This window comes from Cheilinus undulatus, linkage group 17 (assembly GCF_018320785.1).
Source record: "Cheilinus undulatus linkage group 17, ASM1832078v1, whole genome shotgun sequence".
In the NCBI taxonomy this organism is placed as follows: Eukaryota; Metazoa; Chordata; class Actinopteri; order Labriformes; family Labridae; genus Cheilinus; species Cheilinus undulatus.
This window is the reverse complement of record NC_054881.1, coordinates 23,640,273-23,662,442: the sequence shown is the minus strand read 5'-3', so window position 1 is coordinate 23,662,442 and position 22,170 is coordinate 23,640,273. Positions and strand designations below refer to the sequence as shown.

At 38.6% G+C, this 22,170-nt stretch overlaps 1 protein-coding gene across 5 annotated transcripts; it reads left to right on the top strand.

Moving 5' to 3' along the window:
* The first annotated feature begins 4,061 nt into the window (after window positions 1–4,061).
* On the top strand, window positions 4,062–21,832 carry adora2ab (adenosine A2a receptor b). 5 transcript variants are annotated; one of them, XM_041811830.1, is made up of 6 exons: window positions 4,062–4,486; window positions 10,247–10,368; window positions 10,491–10,797; window positions 12,381–12,512; window positions 14,713–14,816; window positions 18,023–21,832. In XM_041811830.1, exons 3-6 carry the CDS (start codon window positions 10,598–10,600, stop codon window positions 18,955–18,957), a joined length of 1,371 nt encoding a protein of 456 aa, XP_041667764.1. In that variant the 5' UTR covers window positions 4,062–4,486; window positions 10,247–10,368; window positions 10,491–10,597; the 3' UTR covers window positions 18,958–21,832. The 5 variants fall into 5 exon arrangements, with proteins under 5 accessions (XP_041667764.1, XP_041667760.1, XP_041667759.1 ...); XM_041811826.1 differs by having other exon boundaries at window positions 10,247–10,396; XM_041811825.1 differs by lacking the exon at window positions 4,062–4,486 and adding exons at window positions 5,180–5,502; window positions 6,726–6,779 and having other exon boundaries at window positions 10,247–10,797.
* The last annotated feature ends 338 nt before the right edge of the window (window positions 21,833–22,170 follow it).

The window sequence follows — 22,170 nt, the reverse complement described above, 5'->3', positions numbered from 1 at the left end:
GGCTTGGACTCAGCCACTCCAGAACACTCACCTTATTGACTTTAAACCATTTCTTTGTAGCTTTTACTGTATGCTTGGTGTCATTGTCTTGCTGGAAAATAAATTTTCTCCCAAGCTGTAGTTCCCTTGCAGACTGAATAAGATCATCCTCCAGGATTTTCCTATATTTTTCTGCATTCATTTTACCCTTTGAGGGCATTGGATCCTTTCATCAGGGGCACAAAATTCAGAAGCTTAGCATAAATCAAAGCAGTAAGACTTCCATTTCCCTTTTTACTTCATTCATTAATAATCACTCATGTATGTTTGTCCCTTCACTGCTCTGGGTTCCTGTTCAGCTGGTATGGGCATCTACTCAATTCTAAGGCAATCCCATTCTCCCAATCCAATCATCCTGCTGCTGTGAATTTTAAAATCTGTTCTCCTGTCCTCCACAGTCAGTCTGTTATTTCAGTGTGAACGCTGCAACCCTCCTCCACCCCAGCCACATCACATATATGGGTCCAGGTCCTTAGAAGTCCACTCTGCAGTTCTTCTTGCATCCCTTCATCATCACCTCCAAGCCATCTCATCAGAGTCTGAGCCAAGCTCCTCAGAAGGCCACCTCTCATCTTCCATTCATCACTACCATCAGAGTCTAGACTCCATAGGGGGTATCTTGTCTTCCTCACTGCCCCTGCAAGTATATGAAGACATTAAACATTATGTTTCATAAAACACTGAAAACATTAAATTAATCATAAATATAATATTATTTTAAAGACAACACGCCTCACAAATTTGCAGAATGATTCTAGAAATTATTCTAGGAATATATCTATATTGATCTAGTGGTACTATAGATGTTTAGTATTGTCGTGACTGCTAATGACATATCAGGAACTTGAAGGGGAAGATTTCCCCACTAACCCTTATAACTCTGTTGCAACAGGCAAGGGAGAACTCAAAAACAAGGGGTAGAGGTAAAACTTAGAAATGGGACTGAGCCATAGTCATTGTAGATGTGCATTAATAAGAGGAATTGGCCTAAATTTACTTTGAACGATTAAGACGTATTTTTTATGTTAGGAGTTAGGGGCCAAGAGAGAGTAAAACGCATCTATATGTGGAAGATTGCGTTTAGAGCTGATGAATCATGGCGTTAAAATAACTGCTGACACGAACTGAATCACTTTTCCTGTCACTGTGTAAACCAAACAGTTCCACATGATTGTTCATACTTCTAGTTTTATTGGCACTTAGTATCACCACACCACTCAGATTTCAGCTGAGGGCTGTAGTCCATTAGACACAGTTAAGAGAGTAAAGAGGTGAATATGCCAACCAACTCTGTGCCAAATAAAATATGAGCTTTAATTATATCAGCAGTGATGATGGAAGTGTGCTCTTAGATCTCTTGAAGCTACAAGTGAAAACACAAAATAGGAATGAAAATGCAATGAAATGTAAAACTAAGAGCTTGACTTTATTAATAGATGGTTTCTTAAATATCTTGTGACACACTCCCAGCATCTGGAAATCTGCCTTGTCTTCTCATTGATCTTTCCCTGTACATGGGGAAATCATGATTTATACAAAATCTCACCCTATGCTCCATAAATAGGCAAAAGTATAACAACTTGTCAGTCTTTTTCACATTAAATATAACACCAGGCTATTTCTGCAGCCTGTTTCTAATCACATTGTCTGACACCTATCAGCAGCAGTGGTTCTAGCATTAAAAATAACCACCGAGAGGAAATAGAATTAATGCTGATGGTGTGGTTTGCTATTCTTGCTCACAGAGACATCAACATTTCTTTCAGTCTGTTTTACATCAGTTAAAAACTACTTGCAGGAGCATTACAGTAAGGATCCGGGGGTTCTACCTAAATATACGACCTTAATTTCACAACATTTGGGATGCTCTCCACAAATGCAATTTAAAGCTGTATAAAGAAGAAGCCATATGTTAACACTATCCAGAACGCCACCATTTTCTCTGGACCAAACCTCCTTTAAAATAGACTGAGGTAAAATTGAAAACTGTTCTGTGGTCAGATGAATATGAATTTGAAATTCTTTTTGGAGACCATGGACACCATGTCCCGTGGACTTAAGAGGAGAGGGACTATTCAGCACAGTTAAAAAGCCTGCATCTCTGATGGTGCAGGGTTGCATTAGTGATTCTGGCGTGGGCAGCTTACACATCTGGAAAGGCACTGTCATTGCAAGGAACACATGCTCCCATCCAGACAATGTCTCTTTCAGGGAAGGCTTTACATATTTCAGAAAGACAATGCTTAACAACATACCCCATCCATTACAACAGCATGACTCTACAGTAGAACAGTCTGGGTGCTGAGCTGGCCTGCCTGCAGTCTAGACTTTTCACCAATAAAAAACATCTGAGGCATCTTAAAAACAAAACATCCAGACAAGAATGGGACAACATTCCTCTCCCAAATTTCAAACAAGCTAGTATTTTTCATGAAATGGTTAAATGTCTCAGTTTCAACATCTGATATGTTGAAACTGTTCGACTGTGAATAAATATATATTTTGTGAGATATCACATTAGCATAAAACAATGGTTCTTATCTGGGGTCCAGGCCCACTTTGCTGTCGTCTTGAGACACCTAAGACTCTGTCTGATGTCGGCAAAATGTTACAAATAAGTTTGAACAGGGGCAAGGTCACCACTTTGTTACATCACCTTTTCTTAATGATATTATGAAGTGATATCCTTCACAGGACGAAGTGCTGCCTGAGGGAATGAATGTCACAGGCATGCGATTCAGCCCTGCCACTTCATTTGCACATTCCTCCAGATTCTCTGAATCTGTTGGTGATATTTTGGAATTTAGGAAGATGGTGAAATCTCAAAATTCCTCACAACTGCATGTTGAAAGACATAAACTGTTTGACGATTTGCCCATTCAGTCATTTACAAAGTGGAGAACCTCACTGATTGTGAATCACTGTAGTGATGAATGAGTTTTGGTGGAAGCGTGGGTTGTTAATGTGATCAATTGGCCCTGGATCCCACTTGGGAGCATTTCTTGTTATGTCATTTGGTTGACAGAATATGCATGATCTTTTCTTTACAATGCACTCCTTCAGACACACCATGCACTAGAGTCTTGGACTTGTCTTATACCAGGGGTGTCTTACCACCTGTAAGACATTCTGGGGAGATGGGATATAATAAAAATAATTAAAAGAATATTTCATTGATGATATAAGTAAGCACAGTCTGAGAAGAAAGTATTCACAAAAATATCAGCTGTCATAACATTTCTAAATTTGTCTGGTTTTAATGGTTTTAATGAGGTCCTTTTGGGGGCCAAAAGAGCAAACTGTTCATGCTGAGCTCAGTCAAATGATCCAGATCACTAAGAAGAGCCAGAATTCTCACTAAACCACTGAGCCTTTCAGGATGCTTGCCATATCCAGTCATAGTACTATCACCTGTTTGAACATACTTACCAGTGAAATATTGCAGGTGTTTTTGAGCGTCCCGATACTTTCCCAGTCTTCCCATGCCCCTGTTCCAACTTTTTTGGAACATGCTGCAAGCATCAAATCCAGAATGTGAGTGAAAAATCACTAAACTTGATCAGCTTGGACATTCTATGTCTTGTCTTTGTGCAGAATTCAATGTGATAAATTATTTCGTTACAAAACTTCCCAACAATTTTGGATTTGGGTTTTTAGACACGAAGCAGACAGGTAGCAGGGGCTCTGAGGAGAAATGTTGGTCAACGATGCCATACAATAAACATGAAGTACATACATACACAGCTGTACTTTACATAACAAATAACATTGTTTATTTTAGCTCAACGGAAACACAAACATGAAGTCAAAACCTGAAGTAACATAGCGGGAATTTAATGCATTATCTAAAAAACAAACAGTTTGCAGTTTCCCTCCTTTGCATGCACGCGCATTTGGGCGCTTTTACGCACGGCGTCACTTGACAAATCACCACAGGTAGCTTACGCGATGGAGCGTAGCACGTGGGCTGAACAGGGGGGTTTCTCGTGCTGCTTTTGGTGACATTTCTTTGATGTGAGGCGGAACGATTTAATCCCTCTTTAATCAAACCATTTTCATTCTGTTTTATCCTTTCTTACTCTCGTGTTCCTTCACTTTGTCGTACCTCGACTGCTTTGTTATCGTTTGTTTCCATCGATACGTCACTGTACCGAGATGAGAAGACACTCCTCCTCTCTCTCTCTCTTTCTCTCTCTTTATTTCCACCTCATTCACACTCAAACACGCACACGAGAGAGACTCGAGGGGGCGGGATGCGCTTGTGGCTTCACGTTTTCCTGTTGTAGTCTCTCTATGCAGCTTAAAACTAACCACGGTATCACCTTAGAGGATTTACAACTTTTTCACTTAGTCTTGCGTTATATCGATCAGTTTTGAAAGGGTCCTCTTTGTATTGTACGGTTGTATGTGCTGGCAGACGAGATGGTGATCACCTTAGCACAACAAGGTAAGAAAACACTTTGCTTTGGCATAAAATGTTATCATCATCCTTAAGTTTGTAGAAAAACTGATAACATACCTGAAACAATAGCTTCTATTGGTAATAATTTTACTACAAGAGCTCTTATTTTGGTAACATTCTGAATATTTTGTGTTAATGAATAAGATGTTTTATTGAAATTATTTAAATAATATGCACACTAATGCATTATAGATCAGCTTACTGCAACTGATCAGTATATTCAATGACATCATCCTACTGTAAGTATAAATGGAAACCAAAGCCCTGCAGAAGTGCTGATGCCTTTTTCCATCTCTTGACATCTTTTCCATCTCAACATCATCTACAGTAACTTAACCTTCAGTGCACTGTTGGCTCCCATCATGTTTATGTCTCCTTTATCCTTATGTGTCTGCGATCAGACATTCAAAATGTTCAGAATACTGACTCAGGACCTCCCTCATTACTTATCCACACAATACTTTAGCCAAATGTAATACAGCGGCTTTTCTGAGTGTTTTCCTTTCACTTTAGTGGGGCTGAGCTGGGACATTGATTGACAGGGCAGAGACAAATCCCCTCAGGCAGGATGTGCTTTTTCTTATCACTTCCTACAAGGCCTCTCTCTGTACATTTAGTGGTCATGATAATAGGGAGAAGCTTTCTGCCTAAGCAGCCAACTGGAAGAAGGTTAAACAGAAAGGCACTGTGTTCTAGCCTGTGCTATATCATAGAAAACGTAGACATTGGAGAAGCTATGCAAGTCCGGTTTTGTTCAGTTTTTGTCCTACTGGATGGAGCTGGATGATTTCCAGTGATTCAGGTTACAAAATATGCTGTGTAAATCCTGATTTTGAAATTCTTTTGGGCTGTGAAAAGGTTTTAACAACAGAACAATGCAGGAACGGTAGGACTTTAGTTTGATGTTCTGCCAGTCAGGATCACTGCTGTTAGAGCGACAGGGCAGTTTGTGGACACCAGATTGAGTTTAATGAAAGAGCTGTGTGAAAACTAAAGAAACTGTGAGTGTGAGGGAAACACTGATCAAGCTTTACTTTCTTATTTTCTCATGCAACAACAGTGAAGTGTTCTAAGAGACTTTTTACAAGTAAATGGCTGTAAAATACCTTTCTGAAAAGGTGTGTCTGACATGTGGTCCAGGCTGGGCCTGCCATTGAAATCTGTTAGACCACCCTGTAGTGTAACTTCAAAATCCTAAACTATTGCCCTGTTTACATTTTGCATTAACAATGTGTTTTGTGATAGCGAGTGACTGCTTTTATTATGTCTATACCATGCATTAACAATACTTCTGTAGTGGTGACTTGATATTGGAATTCACTTGTAAGCCTGTTATGCAAACAACAGCCAGTATTTGATCATTTCTGTGGCTCTTATACTGTGACTTGATATCCTTACATGCTGTGCAGTGAAGTCACTGTAAGTACAAATGAAAGGGGGGAAGCTAGCAGTGCATCTTTAACAGCTTTTCTCCCTCATTTTGTCATAAACATGCCTTTGAAGGACATGGTGATATACTACTTAGCAAAAATGTCTTACTGGCTACTGGGTAGAATGAAATGACAATTCAAGACAAGATATTTGATTCTTGGAGGAGCTGGTTTCAAGAGTTGGTTCCTTTGAGAGTATCTGAAGACTCCCCGTTTGAGAAAAAGATTCCTTTTCCTCTATTTTCTTGTTTTAAAGATATAAAAAAAAGGCTAAATGATACCATATGAAGAACTGTTTGGAAACCTCAAGGTTGGCTCTTATTATTGAGCTGAGCTAAATGATCCGCATCTCCAAGAAGAGCTAGAATTTCCATCACTCCAAGTGAGGCATCGATAAAGCCATTGTTTTTGTTTACTGGCAGGATACCATGGATCAGGTCAGTTGAAATGGTGGTCTTTAATACGTGCCATTAGGTCTTGCATCCACTCACCCATTCCAGTCTGGATGAAGGCATCGCAGATCCCCTCCATATGCAGTTTGGCTTCACATTTTGGTGCATCATCAGGGACTACCACTTGGTATTCAAATACCCATAACAGATATGAATCCCTGTTAATACATTGTATAAACAGGGTGTATGACAAGCTATTTGTTTTGTCAAAAGTGGGACCTTAGTTGAGAGTCTCTTTGAAGAAATTAAAACAGGCTGCAAGGACCTTTCTTACAATGTAGTACATTTCATTTGTCAGTGATAAATTGTAGAATCGTGGACATTTATGCTCTTCTTTTTAAGGACGCATGCCGAAAGAGTTCCAGTATAAAACAAGATTATAACAAATGTATCAATGTAAGTATATCAAACTTTATGCCACTCCTGGGTATGTCAGTTCCCCAGTTGTGCTATCCGAGTGAAATAGTCTGTTAACGGTAATGCCCCTACCCACAAGTTCTACTACCCACAGAATGGAAAATTTCAATAATGAATCAACTGTTCAATACCCATTAAGCCCACATAAATCTAAGTTCAAGTATTTTTTCATAGATACTGAGATGGTTTATAAACATGATCATTTTTTGGAATGAAGGATTAATCTCTCAGTTGAAAGTATATTTATTTACTTATGCATATTTTAAAGAACAAATTAAAGAAATTTTATGAATAAAGTAAAAAGTCTGGCATGGGCTTAATTGGTACCGAAGTACCATTTAAGCCCTTCTGTGTTCCAAATAAGCCAACAACCACATTCATTGACAGGAATATAAAAATGTATTATAATTTTCAGGTAGTAAACACATATTAATTCAGTAACATGTTATACATGTTGAACACAATTTATTTTTTGAACTTGGAATTAATGTTTGGCTTGTAACAATGGACCACCACAAACATGACTAAATAGGCCTAAAACTAATTTTTATTGGCTTCAGTGTTTAACATTTCATTGAATATTTTATTTAGGCTAATATTTACAAAATTTGATTCAATATTGACAAAATAAAAAAAATGTATTTGTTTTTAACAGAATTAAATTACATTACAGTGCATCAACAATATCTTATTGAACTTGGATTTAATGTTTGGTTTGTAACAATGACGATTTTTGGACAGTTGCTGTAATATTTCACCCACCCATACCATTTTGTGTCTTAATTTGAAGATTTATGTAAAGTGAATCAGAAAACACTTGGTTTGTGTACTTATCATTTTTAATAATATTTTAATCCTTAAGCAGTGAATCTATCAGTAGAGCTACATGTATTGACTAGTGATTAGCTTGCTACGCTCACTAGCAAGACTCATCTTTTCACATAAAACTAAATGATAAGAAATGACAAAAAACTACTTGTTCATACACAAAAAACAAATCAAGAATCTCTCAAATTACATAATATCAATGTACTTAACAAGTCAGTGGCTGAAAATAGTTGAAAAGAGGCTCTTTCTGAGGGGTCCCAAAACACCAAAGTTTTGAGGCGACTTTATCTGAGCTTCCTTGAGACTGTACGAATGTAGACGAGCTTTATTCAATATCCACAAATGTGATTGACATCAAACAAAAACTGATAAATAATTAAGAATTGTGTGATTGGACAAAATAATGTATAGCATTATACAGACTCCTCTTTTGTTTAAATTGACTTCATAGTTGCAAGTGGGCTTAAATGGTGCCAGGGCTTAATGGGTACGCTTACCCTAAATGACATTGCAACACATATTAATCAGATCTGTGAAGGGAAATCTAACTTCCAGTGCCCTGTGGTTTCATTTATTACTCAGTGGTAAATTCCCCAGTTATGAGGTGTGGGGAAAATATGAGTTAACGGTGACGATTTAGTAATAAATATTATCATAGATTTAGTGACATAAATGCACCCTTTTCAAATCTGATAGGGGCTAAGAGTCTGACAGGGCTGACATTTGAGCAACGCTAGGAAGTAGCAAATGAGCATTGAAATGAGTCATAGGAAAATGGTCAGTGGGCATTCCCAGGGTTCCCCGAAGAGAATCTGCCAATTATCAGGACAAACCAGTCAACTGACTGATCTCTTGCTGGTAAATTTAACCCCCCCCCCCCCCCCACCCCCATCTGTATCTTGTGTGCAATGAAGATTTAATTGAAATTTTATTTTGCTTTCGTTTTCCAAGGCAGCCAAACTAGGTCAGAGTTGCATCAGCATCACCCCTATAGTAACAGTTTCCTCTTAGTGGCCACAGAATCATTTCTTTGTCATACAATCAATCTTGTTGAATCTTATCTTGTCAAATCGTACCTGCTGTGTTGACCTTGGCAAGAATTAGGTCATATTTACAAATCACTTTGTTTTTCACTCTATAGTTAGTCAATAATTTTCACCTTGTCACTTCCTATGCTTTGCCAGTGTGAGATAAACATCAGTTTATGTGTCTTAAAGTCAAAGAAATACAATAGGCTATCTCTTGTTGTGAGATTTACAGCTGTCCAGGCAAATTCAATATGAGTTGTCATACTGAGTCATCTTTTTTCATTCTCATTGGTTTTAAGAAAAAACATTTGGTGTGATATTTTTAACTATTCCAAAATTGACACTTGAATTTTTGCATGATTTTTACATTTCAGATTAAAGAAATATTGCACCTTCTGCGATTTGAAAGATGTAGTAGGGCACATCTTTAATCTAAATTTTGATTAATTGCTCAAATTTAGCCAGGATTCCTCAAAGGAGTACAAATTTGGGTGTTATTTAAGTTAAGATAGCTGAGGTAAGCTAAGTTAAAATCTGTCAAATCGCTGGCTGTAAAATTTCAACCTGTTGTTTTACTTTTAACAAAATGACAAGAATTGTTAAAAAAAGACTTCAAAGTACTAGTAGGCAAATTTTTGATATTTGGATAGAGCCAGGCTGTGTGTTTCCTTCTGCTTTTAGCCTTTCATGCTAGTCTGAGCAAAGTTAAACATGTCTCAGGTTTAGCTTTATATTAATCCACAGAAAAGCCTGGTATCATTCTCCTATCTCACCCTACATACTTAACCTAGTGGGTTGTACCATTCTTAGTTGGTACGACTGAGGACATTAAAAGAAATAGCATGTTAAATGCTAGCATGTTAAAAGCTAGCCAAGTAGCCTTTGTTTAACTAGGCTGAAACAAGGCTATTTTTTCATAGACTTCTACATAAATGTCCAAAGCACACTTCTTTGATGTTGTTTAAAGATAAGCTAGGATGGTCACATTTATTTCTGTGGGCAACAAAGAGCATTATCAAAAAAGGTAGTCTACATTATCTTCAAGGCCTTGTTTGTGCTCTCTGACACGGTCTTCAAACCTGTTTATTTTTCCCACTCCACTGCGCTGTCGTACCCCAGTGACCTGAATACCTTGGTCTACATTTTGTTCAGACCCCTTGTGAAGGTTATTTAAGGTTGTGCCACGGATAAGCTACTTACAATGTAGACGAATTTAGCTAAATGCCTTGAAATATGCTGCAAAGCTAGTCTAACAAAATGCTCCGGTGTTTGGAAAATGGCTTTGAAATGTATAGGTGGTATTTTTTGTGTCATTATCAGTGATTTTAGTGGGAAGTATGACCCCATTACAGGAATGATAAGTATGGAAGGTTTCGGGAAACCTTGTCCTGATATAAAAGGTGCATTGTTGGACTGTCTGCCTCTGCCCCCCTGTGTGTTAAACAAACTGCCCCCCTGTCTTCAAGAGATAAATGGCTTTTCAAGATAATGTGTGTGTCTGTGTGGAAACCTGCAATCAGTTTGTACAGTTTATACCTCTGAGACTGTACTCTAACCTTCTCGTTTTTTCTCTCTTATTTCTCTCTCCAGACCACTGCTCTTACTTGGTAGCCTCCCAGAGGATTTCCCCTCACTGTTTTGCTGCTGCCTCTGACTGAAATTAAACACAAAAGACATAAAGCAGTTGCAAAGACAAAGAGGAAGAGTAACTGGTCTGTATACTGTGTGTGACGCTAAAAGGTACAAGTGAAGTCAAGCATCGCAGCTGTAATGTTTGTGGTGGGAACTTCCTGCCTTGCCATTCCTCCCATGACACAATCACTCTTCTCTTTAGCTGTACCATGTGGTTTGGTGAGCAGGTATTTCATCTGAAAAGATGTCAAGGGGCTGAGTCTGTGGGATGAAAGCGCAAGGAAAGCAAAAAAAGAGGAGAAACTAACCATGCTGAAGGATGAACAGCTGGTTTACATTGTCCTAGAGCTGGTGATTGCTCTACTGGCTGTGACTGGGAACGTCCTGGTCTGCTGGGCTGTCTTCCTCAACTCCAACCTGCAGAGCATCACTAACTTCTTTGTGGTGTCTCTGGCAGTGGCTGATATCGCTGTGGGGCTGCTGGCAATTCCATTTGCTATCACTATTAGGTAACACAACTTTTGTAATGCTTTGTTCATTGTGTTAAATTCCGTGTAACCCTCAATCAAGGTAAGTGAAACTAAAAGTAGATTTCTTTCAATACTACTGATGGTATCGGCCTCCTATACTGGAAAAACAAATGATCAGTGTGCGACAGGGTATCAATACGGCAATATTGTCGTCCAGACTAATGATGACATTTAAGAATAACTGGTAGAAATATTGATGTTTTATATCAAGAGAAAAGCTGCAATGCTCGATACTAAATTCTTTGGTAATTTTCAGTCCCACTTGCCTTCTCATGCATGAGATGAAAGAGTGTATTGTGAAGTTAAATGGCCGAAATAGTGGCGACAAAGGGATAATGTAGGAAACTGTTGGAAAGAAGGAAAAAGTAGTTAAAGATGATATGATGAATTAATAAATGAATGACTTGAATACATCAGTATGTATAACATTTAATCATATTATATTACTGAGTGGATAGTTTATCATAGTCTTTTTAATGTTTCTTTTTTGTATCTCATTTTATCGTATTAATAATATTAACTTGGACTTATATAGCGCCTTTTAATGAGACCCAAGGTTGACATTGTGCTGCATCCCAATGCATTGCACTGTATTGCATTTTTTTATGAATTATAATAGCATTCAGCCAACTACCCCAAAGTCAAATAAATACATTCTGTAAACCAACTTCACTCTGCAACGATAAAACCATGTCATACTGAATTGTAGAGAAGTTAGTTTGCAGAACGATGCTAATGTTAGCAGTGCTAGCTCTGCTGGCCGTCCACTTTGCAGGTTAATGTCTACTTTCTTAAGGTGAATATTGTATCTCAGTGTTTCACTTACTGTGAGTATAACCTGAGACAGCCTCTGGACAACTTTACTACAACTTTACATATTGCAAGATCTGGCAAATCTCATCTTAAGTATCCACTATTGGGGAGTACTTAAGCCAATGTACATTTGTCCAAATTCATCTTTGTTTAGTTGAATTTGAATTAATTTTTGATCAATATGTATTTTTTTCATTGATAATGGAGCAGTTCCTGTCACAGCTGGACTGGGAAGAAAATTTGGCCCTGGGATTTTTTGTGCAAACTAGCCCTTCACTTCTGGCCTACAAATTTAACACTTCACTGGTCCTTTGGTTCCTTAAATAGCTCTGCCAAATTATATCCCCACACTATTACAAAGCTTAGAATTACATGCCAAAAACAAATAAAAGGATACTCTGTACTCTCTATTGTTTTTGGAGGACACAACATCATTCCTCAAACAAAAGTACATAAAAAAGGAAAACAAAAAAAGAAAAATCATACCAGTCCTGTATGTTGGCCCACCAGGGCAAAGCCCTGTATGCCAGATTTCCAGTCTAGCCCTGGTCCTTGTTATCAACTATTATTCAAGTCTAGATACTAGATTTGGTTTTGGGAATCAGGAATATTAAAAGAGCATGTCTGACTTAACTTCTCAGACAAAAAAAGTTTAGAATCATGACTGTAATAACATTACTCTTTATTTTTTCAAGACTGTAAAAACAGAGCATGTTTTTCATAACCTGTTTTTCTTTTGATTAAACCAGTACCGGCTTCTGTGCCCAATTCTTCGGCTGCTTGTTCATCGCTTGCTTCGTCCTCATCCTAACTCAGAGCTCCATCTTCAGCCTGCTGGCTATCGCTGTGGACCGCTACATCGCCATCAAGAACCCGCTCAGGTCAGAATGATCAAAAAGCCTTGAAAAGTATCAACTTTGATTTACATTTTTTTTTACCTAATTGAGTTCAAATTTCACTGTAAAAGATGGAATTGATGGTTCTTAACCAGCATAGATCTTTTTTCTGTCCATTTTTCTTTTTTGTTTTCTTTTTTGTTTTTGTACATTTGTTAGGCGACATACAAAAACAAGGTGAACAGGAAAGAGAGTTAAAACGCCACAGACAAACAGAGAACACAAGACTTTATACATTTTTGAACCTGTTGCTCTGTCACATGTGGCAGTCAGGTCAGAGAAGAGTGTGTGTGAACCATTAAACATCGTAAGCGTCTAAACCACACATGGAGTGGCACAGCAAACACATTGAATTACGGAGAGATCTCATTCGATTATGGCTATCCTGGCCGGTTGTGTGCAGACAGAGATGTATGCCTCTACAGGCTTTATTAGGTTACAGCTTGTGTGCTGTTTGAGGGATTAAACATGCTGAAGCTTTGATCATTCTCACCCATGTAAATCAGCACCCATTGAATGTGATTTCTTTAAAACAGCAAACTTATTTTGCAGCTTACATAACAGCATGTTTCTGCAACAGGCATTTTGACACACAATTGATGCATATGGTTCATGTGTGTTTCCAAAGACACTTTTGTTTGCTACATTCTTCACTCCTGTTATGAGCAGAGGTTTCATGTAAAAGCCACAGCAGGTGATACATTTGCATAAGCAGTTGCATAACAGCCTGTGTGTGTTTTTGTGGCTCACCCTGGTGCCACAACCCTGGCACCAAAGACCAGTGGGCTAATAAATCATCAGAGTTTTAGGGTGCTTATTATAGCCTACTGGCTGCCACTCGGTCCACCAAAGAGCTCAGTCGAATGAGACAATGGATGAAGGTGGGGTGATGTTACCAAGAATGCTGTAGTTATTCATGCTGATTCCCTATTTTTACTCCTGTTACTAAATTAGCACACTGCCTCTGACGGCAGGAAGTGAAGGGCAGATTAATAAATCCTTAAACTACAAAGTCTGTGTCATAGTATTTTCATGTATAAATTATTAAGCCTGTTATGATACCAGAATCATGTTCAATAATGTTATAAAGTTAGTTATAATGAAAGGAAATTTAAAAGCTAACAGGACTTTTACCTACTTCAATATGGCTTTGCCTGCATTTAAAAAAAATAACTGAATCATTAATCCAAAAATGTCCAGTGTTGAATGTTTAATCAAACACAATCCTGTCAATAATTGTTTAACACATATTGCAACCATATCAAAAAATCCTCTGAATCCAAGTTGGGGCTGCACAGCGGCGCAGGGGGTTAGCTGTGTTTCCTCACAATAAGAAGGTTCCTGGTACTCTTCCCGGTCAGGGCCTCTCTGTGCAGAGTTTGTATGTTCTCCCTGTGCATGCGTGGGTTCTCTTTGGGTACTCCGGCTTCCTCCCACCACCAAAGACATGCTTGTTAGGTTAAATTGGCCATAGGTGTGAATGTGAGCATGCCTGGTTGTTTCTCTCTATATGTCAGCCCTGCGATTGACTGGCGACCAGTCCAGGGTGTGCGCGCCTCTCACGGGCTGGGCTCCAGCCCAACCTCCCCCAAATCCCAAACAGGGGATAAGTGTAATAGAAAATGGATGGATGGATCCAAGCTGGATCCTGAGTGAACCCAGTCTGCCAAAGTATAGTAAAGTCTACATGTTTACAGAGTTTTTTTAAGGATGACAGTCTTCATCTGTGTCAGCACAATCAATGATCTGATAGTGATGTCATTTTTGGATTTTACTCATCTTAACAGGATATAAAACTCTTAGAGCTTTGAGTTATCAAGAAGTCTCAGATGAGTAAGACACGAGTGTGACTGTCTATAAAATGCTCTGCAGATTCGAAGCATGCACATTCACCATTCACCCAAATGTTAAACTAAGTACTGCAACAATGTGCATAGAACATACAGGCTCTAGCCACATTATTTTCATAACCAAATCCATGCAGCATTTTAAAACATGAAATAAAAGCTGAAATCTTGCTTCGACTCTGTAGAAAAAGCTATATAAATGCTTCAATGTACAACCACTGTTTTCATGTTTAAATTCCATACTATAGACTTTGTCTGAAAGGATACCACTATGCTGAGATAAGATAAAATAAAATGTAGCTCTAACGTGCAGTTTTTTCTTCTGCTCTGCCTTTCAGGTACAACAGCCTGGTGACCGGGACGAGGGCAAAGGCCATCATCGCACTCTGCTGGTTTCTCTCAGTGGGCATTGGACTGACACCGATGCTGGGCTGGAACAGAGGTGGGTATTCATGTTGGTAAATATAAACACATTTTGAAAGTGCTGCTAATGTTCAGCTTCATCATTCAGTCTTTTTTTTTAGGAGCTTTGACACCCAGTTTCAATTTCAGATTCAGAATCAGCTTTACTGGCTGTATGCTTACAAGGAATTTGACTCCGGTCAGCTTTGCTCTCATTGTACAGGAATTAAACATTGACCACAAAAAATAAATAAACTGAAAAAAGTATGAAAAAATTAATATTTAAATATGTAAAGGCTCTTGTAGGTATTATTTCCAGTATATACAAGTTGTGTGCAGTGATAGAATGTTTCAAGATGTGCAAAGGGTGCTGACTAGATATTATCATAAAACATCCAAGGGTGTGGGCAGATTTACATGAGGTAGGTAACATTAAGATGGATGATTAGTGCAATGTGCATATGAGGTGAGACATTTTGCTACAGAGAGACTTCTTACCACATTTGAGACAAATAGATTAATTACTTGGAATATTTGAGTACGGTAAATACAAAATTCATTTTACCAACCAGGAAATGTGATGGTTTATAAATCATGGGCAAGAATATGCAATGAAAAGTTGTGCCCATCTTTAAATTGCATTGTAACAGTACCACCTAAAACAACACACAAAAGGGTCAGTATGCTGTACACAGTTCAATGCTTTTGTGTCAACAATATAAAATATGCTGGAGTTAATATTTTACATTCTACAGGCCCATTTACCAGTGATGCACCAATTAAGAGTGACCTGATTTCAGATTCTTAAGTCTAGAGTCATGCCTACCCAAAGATAAAAATGAAAATTGTTTTTTTGGCATCAATCTTTAAAATTCAAGCACTTTTTATGTGAGTTAGATTAAATGTGCGTTAATAACATTAAATCATTACAGTGCAGATAAAAATGATCTCTTATAAGCTTTCATAGAGGGCTGATGACAAACACAATTCCTGTTTGTCCTGGAACATCCTGTTAGTGATGTTATGGCGATTTTAAGTAGAAAAATGTCACAATGTTAGGTTGTTGTGGACCCCAGAAAGAATAGCTGCAGCAATGCAGTAGATAATGGGGATCCTATTATAGGTCGTTTCCACCAAGTGGTCCGGCTCAGTTCAGTACAGAATGGCACGCTTTTTTTTTTTTGCTTTTCCATAGTGCAAAAGTTGGAAAGGGCCCCAAAAAACCCGACCCATACTGTCCCACTTTTCAGCACCCTTCCGTACGGTCACCAATCTTAGTTATCCGTACCAAAAAGGTGGAGCTACACACACAACAACAGGGGGTTGCACTGATGTCACGTCAGCGTGGCACACAGCCGCTCAGCTGCTCTGCTCTGGGCTGCAAAACACAGAAGTCTGCGCTGTGAGGAGCGGGCAAAAACGGGAGAAAAACTGACTGATATCTGCTTAAATCGGAGATACTTGGACTCAACAGAGATCCAAACTGTTTCCTAGTTTGTGGATATTGGTATCTGGCCACAAATCAAGTTTCCTGACGTTTATCTGGACCTGATTTTAAGTGCACAAAGCAGAGCCCGAAGGCTCACATCAGTCTGGTCTATCTGCAAGGATGTGAAACTTAATTAATGCTTAAGTTTTGTGAAAACGAAGCCTTATAGCAGTTGATTCTATGTACTGTAACTACTTATTAATCTACTTCTTACTTTATGTAACCTGTGAAAACATCGCTCTGTGGTTGTTGGACGTGTTTGTAACTTCGGGCTGCAGCCTATTTTAAAACAAGATCAGCGCACCCAGGATTTCTGACTTAATCTAGTTTGATTTTAACACCAGCTAAACTTTTACCTTATTTTTAATTTGGCAAATTCTCACAGTACAGCCCTAAACTTTCATAATTTGTTGTATAAACTGTTATAGACTAGATATATTCACATATTAAAGGGGACATATGCAAAAATCACTTTCTCAGGCTTTTCTGACAAAAGTATGTGCTGCTGGCCTGTCCACAATCTGCTCAAATACCAGAAAAATTAATTCCCTATCCCCCTCTCTTTCTCCACCTTTCAGAAAATGTGTGCTAAAACAAGCCGTTCTCAGATTTTACACCTAGTGACTTCACATGGGGAGTAAGCATCCGACCCCAGGTTTAGTCAAATATTGAATCTTTTGCAGTCTTTGGGATCTGGATTCATGGAAAATGCAGTTATCATAAATTTAGTCACCTCTTGGAGACCCTGTCATCCTCTCAATGCTTCCGCACAGTGACAATGTGTTACATTTTTTAAAGTGCTGGTACGTGATTATACAACAATTTATACTTTGGACACATCAGCAAAACAAAAATTGTCAACAGTTTTCACATTTGACAGACTCAACAATGGTTGTTGCTCCTTGTTTTTCTATCAAGGTTTTTCACAGATTATTTGTAAGAAATATATAATGGTTTCAGGTAGGCCACTCACAAGTAGGAGAGTGAATGACACAGTAATATAAGTGCAAAATAGAGCTTTGCAGAGGTAATTGATGCCCAATACTGATCAAGCAAACACAATTCTGAAGATAATTGTTGTACATTTCTTTAAATTTTCAACACTATCAGACTAATCAGCATTTACAGAATGCTAAGTCCAGTAGACCTCAAACAATTCTCCTCATGAATAGCTTAGAATCTCTACGTGTTTCTCTGTTTCCCCTACATGTGTGAGCCTGTATGCACAGTGGTGCAGTGGTTAGCTCTGTTGCCAAACAGCAAAAAGGTTATTGGTTTGAATCCCAGTCTTACAGGGCCTTTCTGTATGGAGTTTGCATGTTCTCCCCATGCATGTTTGTTCTCTTTGGATACTCTGGATGCTTCCTCCCACAGATCAAAGACATGCTTGTTAGCTTAATTCATGACTCTAAGTTGCCTTTAGGTGTGAGTGTGCTTGGTTGCTTGTCTTCATGTGTCAGCCTTGAATTTACCGAAGACCAGTCCAGTGTGTAACATTGCCCCTTGCCCAATGACATGGATGATGGATGGATAAAGGATGTATGCACCTGCAGTAAATAAATCTCCTAGTATACCCAACTTTCAGCTGCAACATCACCTCATTAGCCATACATTTTCAAAATCAATTTTCATTAGAACAAAAACTTGACAGTCAAGCACATTTACCTCCCATATTAATATGGAAAATAGAGTACAACAATGTATTTGGTTGGCATTAGATTAAAGAAGCAATAATCACCTTTGTCTCTGTTTTCCAGGTTGGAATGCCACAGCTGAGATCAGCAACAACACCTGCCCTGAAGGCCTGACAGTGTGCCTGTTTGAAAAAGTGGTTACCATGGACTACATGATCTATTTCAACTTTTTTGGTTGTGTGTTATTGCCCCTGATAATCATGCTGGTCATCTACGTCCACATCTTCATGGCTGCACGGCGACAGCTCCGCCTGATTGGGCTGAAAGTTGCAAATGCACCTGCTACTGGAGAAATCCCTCCATCATCCAGCACGTCTCGCTCTACCCTGCAGAAGGAAGTGCATGCTGCTAAATCTCTGGCCATCATCGTAGGTTTGTTTGCTCTGTGCTGGCTTCCGCTTCACATCATTAACTGTTTTCACCACCTGTGTGAGGACTGTCGGCGAGTACATTTGTGGGTGATGAACATTGCCATCATTTTGTCCCATGCCAACTCTGTAGTGAACCCTCTGATCTACGCCTACCGCATCCGAGAGTTTAGACAGACTTTTAGGAGGATCCTGTATCAGCACATCCTTGGGCGCAGGGATGGACATGGTTTTGCTGCTGGGAATGGTGAGAGAAGTCATATGGGGAGCACCAGCATCATGCGGACTTCCTCTGGTATCAGTAAAGAGGGTTCATCGTGTGGGACAGTAGTAAATAGTTACGTCCTGGATCCCAGTTCTGATGGAACTCCAACCAAAGCCTCCTGCCACTGGACGTCAAAGTTAGATACTGCACCCAGCAGCTGCTTACCCAACGGACACCAAACAAAGGGAAGTACCCTGTCAATAAAGCAGCCATGCATAATGGGTTATGCTGAAGTAGAGAGAGGAACAAGTGACATTTTGGAAGTAAAAGACAGTGGGAGTTGTATTTCTTTTGTGAATGTTCAGGCTTTCTCTCTCAAACAGACTGAGAGCATCAGCTCATCAGAGTTAACACAAGTCTCCTGACAAACATTTATTATAATGGCTTGAAAATATGTAACTCAAGTCAAACATGGCATCAAAAATGATGAATGAAGCCTCAACTTATCAACCAGAACAATAAATCTACTCATGGTATTTCTGAAGGCTGAATGTCAATCAAACTGCCTGATTTTATCTGCAGAAAACAACACTTTCAAACTGAGCTGTCTCGCAATGTAACACTTAAAACGTTTAAATTCTTGATCTACATTTTTTAACAATGTTACATCAGGTAATCATTTTTATTACTTATCTGTATTATAATAACTTACTGGAGAATTAAAGTCTTAAATACATCCCTGATTACTGTTTTTCATAAGCAATGCCACTTTCTGTAAAGAAAAAACTGCATGAATTTCAGTCACCACCAACTAATCACGAAAACATTTCATCAACAAACTTAACTGCACATCATTAAAAATGAAGCACATTTAAGTTGATAATTTCATATGAAAGGCTCCTATAAGAAACTTTTGGTATGTATCAGCTTTGGCCACCCCCTTGTGGGCAAAGTGATATCTCATCTTTTTGCCGATCTTGTGTTAAATGTGCCAAAGTAGTCAAAGTCAAATCTATTTGTATAGGACATTTAAAACAGCATGAGTCAACCAAAGTGCTTTACTGAGAAAGGAAAGACACAAATAAACATTCAAACATACAACACAACACTAGTAAAGAGAAAGTAAAGAGATAATAACAGCAGGCTATGTTGTATTAACAGAAGTTGTAATAATTGTGCTGATTGTTCAGCTTATTCATTTCTATGGTTTGGAGATTCTTTTCCAAGTGTATTCAATTGAATACAGAACAAAGACAATTTATTAAATGTTCAGTCTAGTTAACTTTATTGGCTTGTTTAATTTGAACACATTCTGAATTTGTTGCCTGCAACATCTTCCACAAAAGCTGGGACAGGAGCATGTTTACCACTGTCTTACGTTATCTTTTCTTCTACCAACACTGTAAGTGGACTGAGGGCATTAATTTTTATAGTATTGAAAGTGGAATCCTTTCCCATTCTTGCGTGAATTACATGTCAATCTGCTCAACAGTGCAGGGTTTCCGTTGTGATATTTTGGCTCCAAAATCTGCCACACATTTTCAGTGAGAGACAGGTCTTGCACCTGCACTCTGTTTTTGTGAGGCCGTGCTGTTGTATCTTGTGCAGGATGGCTTGGCATTGTCTTAGTGAAATAAGAAGTAACATCTCTGGGATGGAAGCATGTGCTGCTCTAAAACCTGGATGTACAGATGTGCAAGTGACCTATGCCATGGGCACTAATACACCCGCATACCATCACAGATGCTTTTCTATTCCTTTTCTTCTTTAGCATGGAAGACTCCACAGATGCTATTCCCCCCCCCCCCAAAAAAAAAGAAGAAAAAGAAACGTGGACTCTTTAGACCATAGCACACTTTTCCACTTTGGGTCAGTAATCTTAGATGAGCTTGGGCCCAGAAAAGTTGGCATCACTTTTTGGAAGACATTAATATTTGGCTATTTTGTTGCATGATGGATTTGACTGTGTAAACCAAAAATGGTTTTCCACAGTGTTTCCTGAGCCCACATAGTGAGAGCCATCACAGAATGACACAGTTTTTAATGCAGTGCCACCCAAAAGACTAAAAATCACATGCATCCAGTATTTGTTTTTGGACTTGTACCTTAAGTGCAGAGAATTCTTCAGATTCTCTGAATCTTCGATATTATAGACTGGATAGGGAAATCTCTAAATTCCTTGCAATTCTATGTTGAGGTACATTGTTTATGAACTGTTTGACTATTTACCCATGCAGTCTTTCAAAGTGGAGAACCTTGCATCACCAATGATTTTCAGTGGGTGCACCTTTATACCCAGCCATGGTACTATCACCTGTTACCAATCATCCTACTAACCTGTGGAATGTTTCAGGGTTTTTTGATCACTCCTCAGTTTTCCCAGTAATTTCTTGCCCATGCCCCAACTATTTTTGAAAAATTTGTAAGTACCAGAATGTGTGTTTATTTCCAAACAAACAATTAACTTTATCCGTTTGAATACTGAATATCTGGTCTTTAAGCTATGTATATATACCAATAGAATATAGGTTGAAAAGGATTTGTAAGTGCCTACATTATTTTAATTCACTGTGGCTTTGAATGCTGCTCATGGTCTAAAATGCACCAAAAAGAGTCCTGTCAGAATATGCAGATTTAACAACCCTGTATAAAGTATAATATAATTCCATCTTCCTTGCACAAATATGCTAAAGAATATAGTATTTAACAATTTGTGACAGAAACTTTGATGTTGCTACATTGATCAGCAATTCCCCATCGATAAAGTAACAGACTTTTGTAGCTGGTTCAACAACTGTATGAAAAATGCATCAAGGACCCCATAGCCTACTATGCAGGCCTGTTGCCAACCACCCATTCATAACAAAGAGCCTGTTCGATCCATTCAAATATCAATCCGCATGCTTGTAGTGTGGCTACTCCTGGAGTCATACATGCTAAGATGGAGAGTGGAAAAACAGGCGTATACTCTCATACACTCTTAAAGTGCATACACATGACCACAGACTACTCAGCTAGAGGTGTTTACAGAGTAGCCTGGCTGCCGAGGCCAGTCAATAAACCTAATGCAATGGAAATCAAATGAAGATTGGTTTGATGATGTCTTTTATTATGCCATTATGCTTTCTCTTTCCTCATTTAAAAGCTCTCCCATTGCGGGAAAGTCTTGCATTAAGCAACATTTACGTGCAATCCTAGAGTCAGGTATCCAGGAATAAACATACATGGGTATGTGTTCAGGTCATCAGAGTTCATTCTAAAAACAAGCATATCAGTTGTATATTACACAATGTAGCTTGAATAAAGCCATTTCATTTTAGTGCTTTGTTTTCTTGTGATATGTTGATAAGCTTCAGATAAGAGTTATGGAAATTATGTAATTGTGGTTGCTACAATCTGAGTCATTTATATGCAATAAAAAAACATAAAAGCTCAAAATAAACAAGGGACTGGATGGAAGAAGCCAAAGTGGCATCAGAATCTACTATCATCATTTGTTTTGTAATCACATGCAAAGCTGTAGTAAGGTCCATGATGACATGATGTACCCAGCACAGAGCCCTGTTATGCCATTTAGTCAAATACTACCTGTTTAAGGGATGATAGTGTCATGCAAAAATTGTCTGCACTCTGTTTGC

Bases quoted from the DNA above. Each gene is read 5' to 3' on its own strand.
- adora2ab (XM_041811830.1), top strand. From the start codon at position 10,598: ATGCTGAAGGATGAACAGCTGGTTTACATTGTCCTAGAGCTGGTGATT. The intron at 10,798-12,380 runs GTAACACAACTT...TGATTAAACCAG, and splicing joins CCATTTGCTATCACTATTAG to TACCGGCTTCTGTGCCCAAT. The intron at 14,817-18,022 runs GTGGGTATTCAT...TCTGTTTTCCAG, and splicing joins GATGCTGGGCTGGAACAGAG to GTTGGAATGCCACAGCTGAG.